General features: G+C 38.7%; 2 protein-coding genes across 9 annotated transcripts in view; both read left to right on the top strand.

Moving 5' to 3' along the window:
• abcc9 (ATP-binding cassette, sub-family C (CFTR/MRP), member 9) overlaps positions 1–3869 on the top strand; it is a 42405-nt gene extending 38536 nt beyond the window's left edge. For 5 of the 8 annotated variants that reach the window (XM_031858940.1, XM_031858938.1, XM_031858936.1 and 2 more), the window contains one exon: positions 981–3869. In XM_031858940.1, the coding sequence (XP_031714800.1) occupies positions 981–1118 (138 nt within the window). In that variant the 3' untranslated portion in view covers positions 1119–3869. Of the gene's footprint in view, positions 1–54; positions 228–980 lie in introns of all 8 variants that reach the window. The other 3 variants (XM_031858937.1, XM_031858944.1, XM_031858942.1) reach the window with 1 other exon arrangement.
• A 2116-nt stretch (positions 3870–5985) lies between these two features.
• On the top strand, positions 5986–10784 carry kcnj8 (potassium inwardly rectifying channel subfamily J member 8). Its single transcript, XM_031859041.1, has 6 exons — positions 5986–6594; positions 7608–7756; positions 8094–8254; positions 9087–9226; positions 9354–9570; positions 10129–10784. Exons 1-6 carry the CDS (start codon positions 6200–6202, stop codon positions 10381–10383), a joined length of 1317 nt encoding a protein of 438 aa, XP_031714901.1. The 5' UTR covers positions 5986–6199; the 3' UTR covers positions 10384–10784.
• The last annotated feature ends 1706 nt before the right edge of the window (positions 10785–12490 follow it).

Below are 12490 nucleotides of genomic sequence, written 5' to 3'. Positions count from 1 at the left end.
CATGTTTCCATCCTTCCCCCTGTCTTCCTCTTTGACCCTCCGTCCTGCCGCCAGCACCGCGTGGCCTCTATCTTGAACGCCGAGCAGGTGTTGGTCTTCTCCTCGGGGATCTTGGTGGAAAAGGACTCGGGTCCCAACCTGCTAGCACAGGAGGACAGCCTCTTCAGTGTGCTAGTGAGGACTCACAAGTAGACCCGGATCAGCACAGACCACTTTGGCTCTGCCCGGTATTTCCTCTTCCTTCCATTTTTTCCACCTGTTTCTCTGTTTTCCCTTCTTCTCCTGGCTGAGTCAGAGAGTCTGGGTCTGCTGAAGCCTTACTGCCTTACAGCCTTACAGTTGACTGGTTTATATTTTTGATATTGTGTATATTTGGACTGCAACTGCTGCACAAAATAAGACTTAAATGTAGTTTAAAAAATAAAAAAATAGTTTTTATTTTTATTTTTTAAACTACATTTAAGTCTTTTTTCGTCCATAATATTGCGTGTTGATATCGTCACACTTGGTGTTTATTGCCGCCTCGTCATCGTCTCATCTTAGCCATGGAAATAAAAAGGGGTGTTACCAAGCAAACTTAGTTATAGTTTTCGTTAACAAACTTCTCACTTGTCCCAGCAGCTTAGCCTTAAAATAACAAGTCTCTGAAACAGAAAGGGCAACGTCATCTGCAAAGAGACGGAGGTCCCATCCTAATATCTTAGATCTGGACTGTGTCTGGAACTTTAATTATTTTATTTCAGTATTTATTTTATTGCAGCAAGTTTAGGAGGAAGTGTCAGTCGCACGAGCTATATGACACATCTTTATAATAACTACAGGGCTGTCAGGGAAGTCATTACATTATTTTCAAACTGTAAAAAAAGACAAATGAATACTGAAAACAAGGCGTTAAGAGCTGATGGCTCAATCGTATGGCCATATATATATATTTTTTTAATTAACATTACCTGACAGTCACTGTTGCTTTGTGTTCCCAGCACCGCGTCCACACCATCCTAACAGCCGACCTGGTCATCGTGATGAAGCGAGGGAACATTTTGGAGTACGACAAACCGGAGACTCTTCTGGAGCAGGAGGACGGGATGTTCGCTTCATTCGTCAGGGCGGACATGTAGACACACGAGTCCTTCAGCGACGCCCGACCACTAGAGGACCGATCAGTTGTTTGATCTGCTTCTTTCTCTCTTTTTCCACGTAGAGTTGTTTTCTTTACGAGGCGGACGGACCTCTGAGAAGCTACAACACTCCAGTGAAGCCAATCATGTGTGTCTTGAATTCACTGGATAAACAGATCCAGAAACATTATCAATCACCGCTTGATATATTTAAACAGTTGTACTTGAATCATTCAGTCACTCAGCCAATTAAATACTGCCTTTTTGTTGTTTTTAGAAATTACATGTAGAAACACCAAATATCATTTAAATGATAAACCAGTTCATAAATCAGTTTATCCAGATTTTATATTGGAAATTAGCAAAATTCACATATCAAGAGAGTCAATGGAGGAATTCTTTGATCACTGACTTTTAAGCAACCAGTATTAAGAGTTAGTTAAAAATACAGATGTCTGTGTCTCTAAATAGCTAATTGATCATGCTAATGAATAGATCAGACACGCCCATTTTAATGGGATTTGTTGACAATAAGAACAATATAGAATTTCTCCAGACTTCTGCTTTAAGTTCAAGGACTCCCACCGATAAGAAGTGTATTCAAAATACGATGTAGTTTTTATTTCAGGTGTTTTTTAAGGCAGTATTTAAAATGAGTGCGGTGACACTCACTGTATCTGTGGTCATTTAGACCGACAGAGTTTTTAATTGGATAGTTTTAGATTGAGCTGAACCTTTAGGTCCTTTAAGGATCATTATGAACCAAAAAAACACTTCAAAAGTCTTTAATTATCTTGTTATACATATTTGTTACATTTATTTTAAACATATGCACAACACGTATCAGTTTTTGTTAATCTTTAGCACTTGTATTATGCAATGATAAGAATGGGAGAAACTTGTATTTAAAGTAATTTTTTAAACAACTGAATGTTGGTTCTGTGCTCTGCATACATGAATGCACCGTGCAGTCTCTCACTGTAAAGGATTTTGATAATATGTTCTTATATTTTAGACCCTGGTGTATTTACTACATTTTTAGAAGGAAGCTGACAGAACTGACACTCAATATTTGTACCCGATGCTGCGTTCACGTCAGACGTTTGAGAAGATCAGGACGATGTCTCCGAACTGCAACTTTTGGATCGTTAAAAAATGTCTCCTGAACAAGTGCGACAAAGGAAGTCAACATCCGAGGATTTACTGCTGTTTTCGATGCCTGTTTTGAATGAATTCTGCAACTTGTGATGCCAAAAAGGAGACATTAAAACCTTAAAATCTCCTCGTCCTACTTGGATTCACCACCAGGAGGTCGACCTGTGTGTCTTCTCCCAGTGCTTGGGAAACATTTCCTTGGGACAAGATTAGCAGACGTCTCTGATGCAACAGCAAAGAGGAGGCATCCAATTTTACGACCAACTAACTACCAAATATTCCAGAATCACATCCAAATCTGCTTTTTTCACACAGAAAACAAGCAACTCTGTTGAATACAACAGCGTATTAGGGGCCATTGTAGGTACAGAATTAAAAATACAAAACATTACGGAGCCAGGGGAGGGGGGTAATAATTGTGACATTAATATCAGATAATTTCAGAGTTTTATAATCTTTATAATCTCAGAGAATATCTTAGTTTTCTCTCTAAATATAACTCCTCTTCTGGCTCCGGAAGTTATTTATTTTGACCTTCAACACGTTGTCACAGTTTACTTTATTGCATTTAGAAAAAAGTCCAACCTGAACTGTCTCTTCATCGGGTACAGAGTTATTGTTTTTCAAGTTGAATCAATTTAAGGATAAACTTGTTGAAGATTTGTGCATTTTTCGACTTGGCAAGCAAAGACAGCGAGAACACACGGTGTCCATGTAACCACACTTGTAGTTTTATTTTTGTGATTTAGAATTTATCGCATTTGAAGAAGATAATTGTATTTAGTAAATTAAAACAATGTAAGAAATGACCTAACAGTGAGAGTAGAAAATGCTTCAGTTAAATGTGAGCAAACACGAGTATGAAAGCAGTTACATTTAGCAGAATGTGGATGTTTTATTTGCGGTGTACGTTCACCTGTGCTCTGTTCTATCGGCTGTATTTCTGTGACACTAGTACGAACACTGAAGGGTGTCGCGGCTCAGACTGAAGTCGTGAACCCGCTGTCTGTCTGCGCTCGTGCTTTGCTGAACTTATTATCCTCGGGGACAATAGCTGGCCAGCGTGAGCTCCCTTTAACTCCAGAGATGTTTAATGGTTATTGTGGGCTGAGGAAGAGTTGATTTAAACAGTTCTTTAGAGCTCAAACGTAAAACTTAAAGCTGCATTAATCGATATATATTCTACTGAAAGTGAACCTAATGGCTGCATGTAAAATTATCTCCAACTCCGCAGTTTTTTAGTGAATTTGGTGTTTTGTTTTCCAGCCCACATATTGTTAATATTATTACCCGACAGACGAGAGTTACAACTATATTTAGAACAAAGACAGATTTAAAAGAACACAACTCAGTTTCAACAAAGTTTAAACAAAACAACGTCAGATGTTGTGTTTTCAGTTTGTTCTGCTGCCCCCAAGTGGCCCAAAAAATATCACAGAATGGTATTCCAGTGAGGGTCGGGGCATCCAAACCTTTCCTTTAAGTTTTGGGATTTTCATCACAAACGAAATATATTCTGATTCTCTCTCTGGCGGAGAGTTTTATGACACCGCTCTCATATCTGGAGCTACAGCGGCTCGTTAGCTTAGCTTAGCACAAAGACCAGATCCAGGTAGAAACAGCTAGCCTGCTAAAGCTCACCGATTAACAGACAATATCCTGTTTGTTTAATTTGTACTAAAGTGTGAAAATGATAGCAATAAACGATAGCAGCCAGTGTGCTGCATTAAACAAACTGCAAATTAAATTAAAAGTTATTAACATTTTGTTTATTAACACGTTTTTACTAGAATCACTCGTCCCGTCTCTGTGGGAGCGGCGCTATTGTCCCTTTTGTATTATTCTAGTGGATTATACTCACTTAGCTTTTTACATGAGATTTTAAAATGACTTCGTACTGTACGGACTAAATGCCAAATAGAAATTGTTTTGCAAGAATTTCAGTGTTTTTTATTTAGTTTTTTTTAAAGATATGTTTCATCTCAAGAAGGTGTTTTTTATGTTTTTTTTCCTCCACTACACAAACTCGTTCTTTTACATATTTCATCTTTTTTGTCCTCTTCAGTTACTCCAGCTCCTCCTCTCTTAATGACCGAGTGTTTTTCTTGGTTATTTGACCCGGCAACAAGTACTTTTCATAAATCTCTCGTTTTTACTGCACGTGTGTGTTTGTACTTGAACCTGCTAATAATTTATCTTTGAAACAATGTTGGAGGATGGAATGTTATTTACTTTTATACCGTGTTTGAACTCAGAAAACACAGATTTAACTAGTTTAATGAAAGGCTTTTTAACATCTTATATCCCATCTTTTACTTAATGTTTCATATTTTAAATACAGCACAAATGTGGGATAATTAAGGGTTAACAGTGACTGTGCACGTAACACAGAGTGAACATTACACACACACACACACACACACACATATCAGACTGCTCTCATGAATGCACATTTAAATGCAACATAAATACCAGATTTTTACAAGTAAAGGTTGATTTCTTTTGTATTCTTAATGTTTGTAAGTGTACATTCTGTATATCCAAGACTTTTTAAACATATATCACAAATTATTATTATGTGTGCCTCATTTTTTTTTACTCTTGAAATGACAATAAAAATGGTTTTGAGTGAAATGAGCCTTTTTTTTTATTTCTCAATAAACGTGCAGCACTTGACTCTCAACACATCGACTGATATACGATGTGTTGCTAAATGACGCCCCCTAGTGGCCACGTTACACATTTCTAGATAATAATTCCACTGTGTTTGGAATTTAAAATCAGGGAATTAAGAAATAAAATGACAATTTCAGTCACAATGTCAAGAAGTATCTCAAAAAGCAACATTATTTCAGTATATTTAAAGTATTTATATTTATTTTTCTATCACAATGGCAGCAGAATTTGAAACTACTTTTCATTTAACTGTTTTTATTTAATTGTTATAAAACAAAGCAGCATAAACAAAAGTAAAATATATGGTTTTATTTGATCTATATTGTTATATTTATTAACAACTGACAATTCAGTCTATGTATAATTGTATAGAAAGCTCGTTGAGTGCCGTGAGACTATTTCTATATCTTGTCTAATTCATACATTTGTCTGTATTGTTTGCACAGTTTTTACTAGATAATTGTTCTGGATGATCTGAAGAGGGAAACACTGACTTCAAATCATGTTTGAAGTCATTCTAGCCTTTATGAATATGCAAATTAAAAAGGATAAATATCAACTTTTAGCTATTAATTCATATTTCACAGGCAATAAAAGGCTGTAGGTTCAGCAGCCTAATAATTAAATCCTGTATGACTATAAACAATATAAAGTCCAATTTACAACCTGATTGAAAGCATAATTAGATACAGAATACCCCATTAAACTATAATAATATAACATAATAGTGTTTAAAACTTCAAATGTTCACATCTAGTGTAAGGATAAGTAAGGATGAATGTGGATATGTCAAGGAAATGAGTCCTAAAATAACTTAATTGATCATCTAACATTGTTAATTAAGGGGCTTAATGAATGTTTGAGCTCAGGACACTTTATTTAAGACAAAAGTAAAAAGTAATGTGCATGTATTGATACTTGAATGAAGTTTCGATTCGGTTCGTTTGACTGGAAACGTCGTGTTTTCCGACGGCCCTTGAAGGCAGCAGCCCCCTGGTCTGAGCGGGTCTGGACTCTGGAAGCTGGACTACGTCAACAGGAGGAGAGGAGACCGTCCCAGCCCTCAGAGCTCCGAAACATCCTCCAAATGTCCTCACAAGGAAAGGAGTTCGTGCGTCTTTGAGCGGCTTTTTTTCTTCCTCCCCTGCACGTGGACATGGTGCACCCGCGCGCAAAGACGCACTGAAGTCGGACTAAAAAAAGAAGTAGCTTTGACACTTTTTTTTTTTTTTTTTGTCAAGCAGCAGAAGATGTTGGCGAGAAAAAGCATCATCCCGGAGGAGTTCGGTCTGCCGGGCCTCGCCTCGCGGATGCCCCGCAAGCCGGTGTTCAGGGACCGCGTGAACAAAGCGCGCTTCATCGCCAAAAACGGCTCGTGCAACCTGGCGCACAAGAACATCCGCGAGCAGGGCCGATTCCTGCAGGACGTGTTCACGACGCTGGTGGACCTGAAGTGGCGCTTCACGCTGGTCATCTTCACCACCACGTTCGTCAGCAGTTGGCTGCTGTTCGCCATGACCTGGTGGCTGGTGGCGTTTGCGCACGGGGACCTGGACTCCAGATACCCGGACTCCGGAGACCTGGACTCCGGAAACCTGACCCGCGGAGACCTGCAGAACAAGACCTACTGCGTCACCGACGTCAAGTAAGAACATTTGTGATTTAGATGATTAAAAAGTGTGTTTTGATGAGACTTTCTATCCATCCATGCTCACTCGATCCAACCCTCCTCTTCCTCTTCTCCTCTTCCTCCATTTTTAATATTTAGGTGGAGGAAGAGGAGGAGAAGGAGAGAACGACATTGATTATGACAGGAAGTCAGGGAGCTTCTTTCTCTCTCATCATTTCAGGGGAAATAAAGTAAAGAGTGTAGGAGAGGAGGAGTTGGGCACCTCCCTCTTACGCACGAGTCTTTCCTCCTTCCTTCCTTCCTTTCCTTTCCACTTTTTCCTCAACCACCTCTCCTTCAGGTGGTGGAAAGTAGGCGACATTTACTCAACTATACTCCCTCAAGTGTTTTAATTCAATGCCTTTTTATACTTCTACTTTACTACATTTCAGATGGAAAATTACACTTTTTACTCTTCAGATTACTACGTAACATTTGAAAAACATGTTAAAGATTAAACCAAAACCCCTTTTTTAGTTTTCTCTTATAAAAGAAAAAGGAGTCTAGTTGGGCAGAAGTGCCTTGAGCTTGCATTCTCTCTAATGACCAGTAGGGGGCGACTCCTCTGGTTGTAAAAAGAAGTCAGATTGTATAGAAGACAGCACTGCACGTGGCCAGTAGCTCAGCAGCAATGTAGACTCGCTGATGGTTTCATAATCCACTTCCTCTCCCCGCTAACTGGTTTGGGGTGGCGCTCAATATGGCGGACGCTCCACATCAACAGTGTGTACTTGTACTTTTGATACTTTAAGTACATTAAGCTCACAACACCTTTGTACTTCTACTTGAATGTCTTCTTTGTGTCATGTTGTGTTTTGAAAGAAATGTGTTTCTTATTCTCAAATAGTCGACCAAATATAAACCAACAAGTCACTGAGGATCCACTCTGTCTGTTAGAATGAAACTGATCTGATGTCTGAAACCTAAATCTTAATGTTAAAGTCTTAAATAAATGTCACGTTGGACTAAATCTCTCTCTCTCTCTTCAGGTCGTTCACCTCGGCCTTCCTGTTCTCCATCGAGGTTCAGGTGACCATCGGCTTCGGAGGACGAATGATAACGGAGCACTGTCTGACCGCCATCACCGTCCTCATCATGCAGAACATCATCGGACTCATCATCAACGCCGTCATGCTGGGTGAGACTCAGACTCGTGGTAGTAGGGAAGTAGTAATACGTAGTTTGAGCCTCAACTGTTAAAATAACTCCATCACCCACAATGCCTTGCTCTGTTTTTATTCAGTCCAATAACCCAGGCATGGATTATCATGAGCATTTGGCACAAATAGTCCACATTACTCGAGTCAATAAGTACATAAAGAGTAATGCTGATCAGTAGTATAATATATAGTATTTTAGACATACTAATGTATATATTTGTCAGGATGTATTTGGGGACTTGCAGCTTCATTTGTAATGTGCCAAATATATATATTTTGCAATAAAATGTCCTTACTTCCTTCGTCCGTCCTCAGGTTGTATATTTATGAAGACGGCTCAGTCGAACCGGCGAGCGGAGACGCTGATCTTCAGCCGTCACGCCGTGATCGCCGTCAGAAACAACTGTCTGTGCTTCATGATTCGTATCGGAGATCTCAGGAAGAGCATGATCATCGGAGCCACCGTCAGGTTACAGGTGATACTTTCATCACATCTGCTGTTTGTTGAACAGCGCGTTGCTCCTGCTGAAGGATATTTAAGTATTTCTTCACGATGGTGTATTACGGCCACTGTAGGTATAAACATTTGTTTTATATGGAGCCGAGGGAGAGGGGTAATGTTCAGAGAGAAAAGTCCAAATGTACGAGATTAAAGTTGTAAACTAACCAGAAAAAACTTGGATACTCCCTGAGATTACAGTGGTCAATTTATGAGATTAAAGTGGTAAATTTATGAGATTAAAGTGGTCAATTTATGAGATTAAAGTGGTAAATTTATGAGATTAAAGTGGTAAATTTATGAGATTACAGTGGTCAATTTATGAGATTAAAGTGGTAAATTTATGAGATTAAAGTGGTAAATTTATGAGATTAAAGTGGTCAATTTATGAGATTAAAGTGGTCAATTTATGAGATTAAAGTCGTAAATTTATGAGATTAAAGTGGTAAATTTATGAGATTAAAGTGGTAAATTTATGAGATTAAAGTCGTAAATTTATGAGATTAAAGTCGTAAATTTATGAGATTAAAGTCGTAAATTTATGAGATTGTCGTAAATTTATGAGATTAAAATTGTAAAATTAAGAGAATAATGTATCTACGAATTGTATCTTATCGATACTTTTTTTTAAAAACAGTTTTTAAAGTTTTGATGGAATCTTTTTAAGTGTATTTTTGTCTGTAAAACAAAATTTCCTTGCAAATTAGTTTAACCTCCAAACTCTTCTGTAATCTCAAAAGAACCAAAGTACTCTCCTCTAAAAGCATCAGAAATAAGATTTAAATGAGCAGATGATTAATCGTCTGCAGGTGGTGAGGAAGACGACCACGCCAGAGGGGGAGGTGATCCCCATCCATCAGATCGACGTCCCGACGGAGACGGCCGTGGCCAGCAACAGCCTGTTCCTCCTCGCCCCGCTCATCATCTGCCACGTCATCGACAAAAACAGGTACTCCGACATGCTGCGGATTTATTAAAATTAATAATATTGTGTTTTCTCCTAGTGTGACAATGTAAAGCATTTGTTTAGGGAGGATTCTGGACTCTATAAAGATGTATTTGTGTCCTCCTCTCAGCCCGCTGTACGACCTGTCGGCCATGGAGCTGCAGTGCAGCGACCTGGAGGTGATCGTGATCCTGGAGGGCGTCGTGGAGACGACCGGGATCACCACGCAGGCCCGGACCTCCTACGTCTCCGAGGAGATCCAGTGGGGTCACCGCTTCGTTCCCATCGTGACGGAGGAGGAGGGCGTGTACTCTGTGGACTACTCCAAGTTTGGTAACACAGTCAAGGTGAAGGGATACAAGTATTATTTACTCATCGTTGTTTACGCTCCTTTTTTATTCACCATTTTAACTCGTGGCTATCAAAAGAGAAGAGGACGTAGAAATAGATTTTAGAATCACCTGCATGTTCAGTCTTTTAAATTTCCCGTTTTCAAGCTTTTATTTTATCGTTTTAACTCTTTAAGCTCTTTTATGTGTCACATTTTACCCTTATTATTCTTTCCTTTTTCTATATATTTTTAGTCGGTTCAGTCGGTTGGTTATTTAATTGAATTGTCCGTTGTTTTGTTATAATTATATTATATATTTTAACCAAATTTACAGCAGCATGACGGGTAATTTATTAAACCCAGTTATGTTATAACATTACTGTTACAAATAATTATAATAACACAGCGCTTTAAAGGATACTCAAAGGTACTTTACATGGTAAAAACAATAACAATAACAATACAATCTGAGCAGATAAATGAACAAAAATCAAGTAAAAAGAGCTTTAACAGGTCATAATTTGCAAAGGGACAGAAAAAAACTGTAAAACTTTATTGTAAATCTGTCGTTCAGGTGACGACGCCGCCCTGCAGCGCCAGAGAGCTGGACGAGAAGCCGTCCATCTTGATCCAGACGCTCCAGAAGAGTGAGCTGTCGCACCAGAACTCGCTGCGGAAGCGAAACTCCATGCGGCGCAACAACTCCATGCGTAAAAGCGCGCGCAGCGGCGCGGCCGTCGTGCGCAGGAACAACTCGGGGCTCGCCGCGCCCAAGGTCCAGTTCTTCACCCCGACCGACGGAGTCCAGAACATGAACACCGTCACCTGACATGAGGCCTGCCCCCTGCTGGCGGCCCTGCTCCTCCTGGTGGCCAGGAGGATTGTGGGTGTTGCGGTTTCTCCGGCTCTGATGGGACTCGTTCTTTTTCTGCCTCATTTAGACTCCCGACACTTTTGTGTGCGCGGAGTAATCTAGTTCTTGTTTTTTAGAATTAACTGATCGTTTGTTTCTCCGCACTGATAGAGCCACGAAAAACCCAATCAGTTGTTTAATTGTTACATTTTTTTCTATCATTAAAGCAATAAATACAAACACTTTGGGCCTTTAAGTCACAGTTTAACTACTATTAGTGGCAACTAGTGGCAATCAATCACTGTACTGTACGTGTGTGTTTCACTTCATGTCGTCTTCTGTGTCCTTTGAGAATAAATGCACTCACTTCATCTGAATATGGTTTCAGTGTCTGAACTGTTCAAATCGTCTTTTAGATGAGATTCATTTTGAGCTATTTTACTTCCATAACACGCCGTCTCTCTGACTAGTGGAAAGAAAACATCTAAAATACACATTTAGGTGTTTATTTTACTACTTTGTCTGTTTACGTCTGTAGATTTCTTGTATTACGGCCATTGTAGGTATAAACATTTTTTTAAATTATAAAAAAACTTAGAAATGTCTATTGAAATGTTTGAATTTCTGACTTCCTGGTTTCGTCTTACGTCGCCCTTACGTGCCTGTGACGTCGTCTTCAACCCGGAAGTGACAGTGGGAAGGTTGAAGCTACGATTATAAACAAACATGGCTCGTAGTTTACTCTGCAGGGCTGTCGGTGTGTTTCAGCTCAGCGGGACTTTAACGCCGCTAACCGGGACTCGTTTCTACTCTCCGACTGAACCGGAGCCGCTGACGGTGAGACAGCAAAGCAACGGAATAAGGTGCAGCAACGAAATGTGTCCGTGTCCTTTGGAACTGTCATGCTCCGTGGTAGATGTACTATATTTAAGGGGAGAATACAGATTTTAACAACTAAATAATGTAACAGTGGTACATACAGTACTTATTTGCACATGTCAAGGTCTTAAGAAAAATTCGGCATACATAATATTCCTGTTAAAAATGTATTTTAGTAATAAAAAGTCAATATTTGTACAGTTAAATCAACGTGTTCTTGCTCAAGGTCTGGTGGTGCCACTAATAAATTACTCCGTATACTACAAAGTACTTTAATGTAAAGAAATATATTATTATTAATGCAATGGTGGAAAGTCATTAAGTATAAATACTCAAGTACTGCATTAAAGTAACAATTTTAGGTTTCTTTACACGTATTCTTTATTCTCCATTCTGTCATATATCTACTTAATATTGCACTCTTTGGGGTATTTATACATTTTTTGACAGCTATAGTTTAAATTAAATTAAAAGTAACAATTATTATAAAATGAATTGGTAAAACTACCAAACACTACGTCAAATAATTGTGACATTAAAAATATATAAATATGTTTTTTCTGTATGATGAGTACATTTATTTATTAAAACTTGAGTCTGATAATACTCCTCCACGTGTACCAGAGGAATAGTATGAATCCAGGACCAAGTCTTACTTGAAAGTATTATTGCAAGAATGAATACTTCTTACATCACTGAATTCATGAGCTTATTTGTTTTGTTGGTCAATTTAAAGTATGTTATCTAGTAACTATGTAGCAGTTCGATATACGTAGGTGAGTAAAAAGTACACTTCCATCGAAGCATAAAGTCTCAAAATATACCTCAAAATTGTTTGTCAACGCAGTAATAATAATAATAAATTAATAATAAATAAATAATAAATAATAATAAATATACTACACGCAGCATCATTACTGCAGATCTCTGTACTGCTATACCAGTGTATTAGAGAACTTCTGTAATAAACTGAAGTGTTTAAAAACACAGAAAACTACTGTAAAATGTTAATTTGTATTATTTTTCCAGGAGAATAATATTGAACAATCCCAAGAAGAGGAACGCTCTGTCTTTGTCCATGCTGGAGTCCCTCAGAGAAAACATCCTAACCGACGTCGACAGTGACGATCTCAGAGTTGTTATCATATCAGGTAGGGGTGTGTGTGTGTGTGTGTGTGTGTGTGTGTGTGTGTGTGTGTGTGTG

Source organism: Anarrhichthys ocellatus, unplaced genomic scaffold (assembly GCF_004355925.1).
Source record: "Anarrhichthys ocellatus isolate YVR2014 unplaced genomic scaffold, GSC_Weel_1.0 scaffold21, whole genome shotgun sequence".
Classification (NCBI taxonomy): domain Eukaryota; kingdom Metazoa; phylum Chordata; class Actinopteri; order Perciformes; family Anarhichadidae; genus Anarrhichthys; species Anarrhichthys ocellatus.
Note: the sequence above shows the minus strand (reverse complement) of the source record. Positions and strands in the feature narration are given on the sequence as shown.

Coding starts and splice junctions, on each gene's coding strand:
- kcnj8 (XM_031859041.1), top strand. CDS start 6,200: ATGTTGGCGAGAAAAAGCATCATCCCGGAGGAGTTCGGTCTGCCGGGC. Junction 6,595..7,607: donor TACTGCGTCACCGACGTCAA/GTAAGAACATTT, acceptor CTCTCTCTTCAG/GTCGTTCACCTCGGCCTTCC. Junction 9,227..9,353: donor CACGTCATCGACAAAAACAG/GTACTCCGACAT, acceptor TCCTCCTCTCAG/CCCGCTGTACGACCTGTCGG.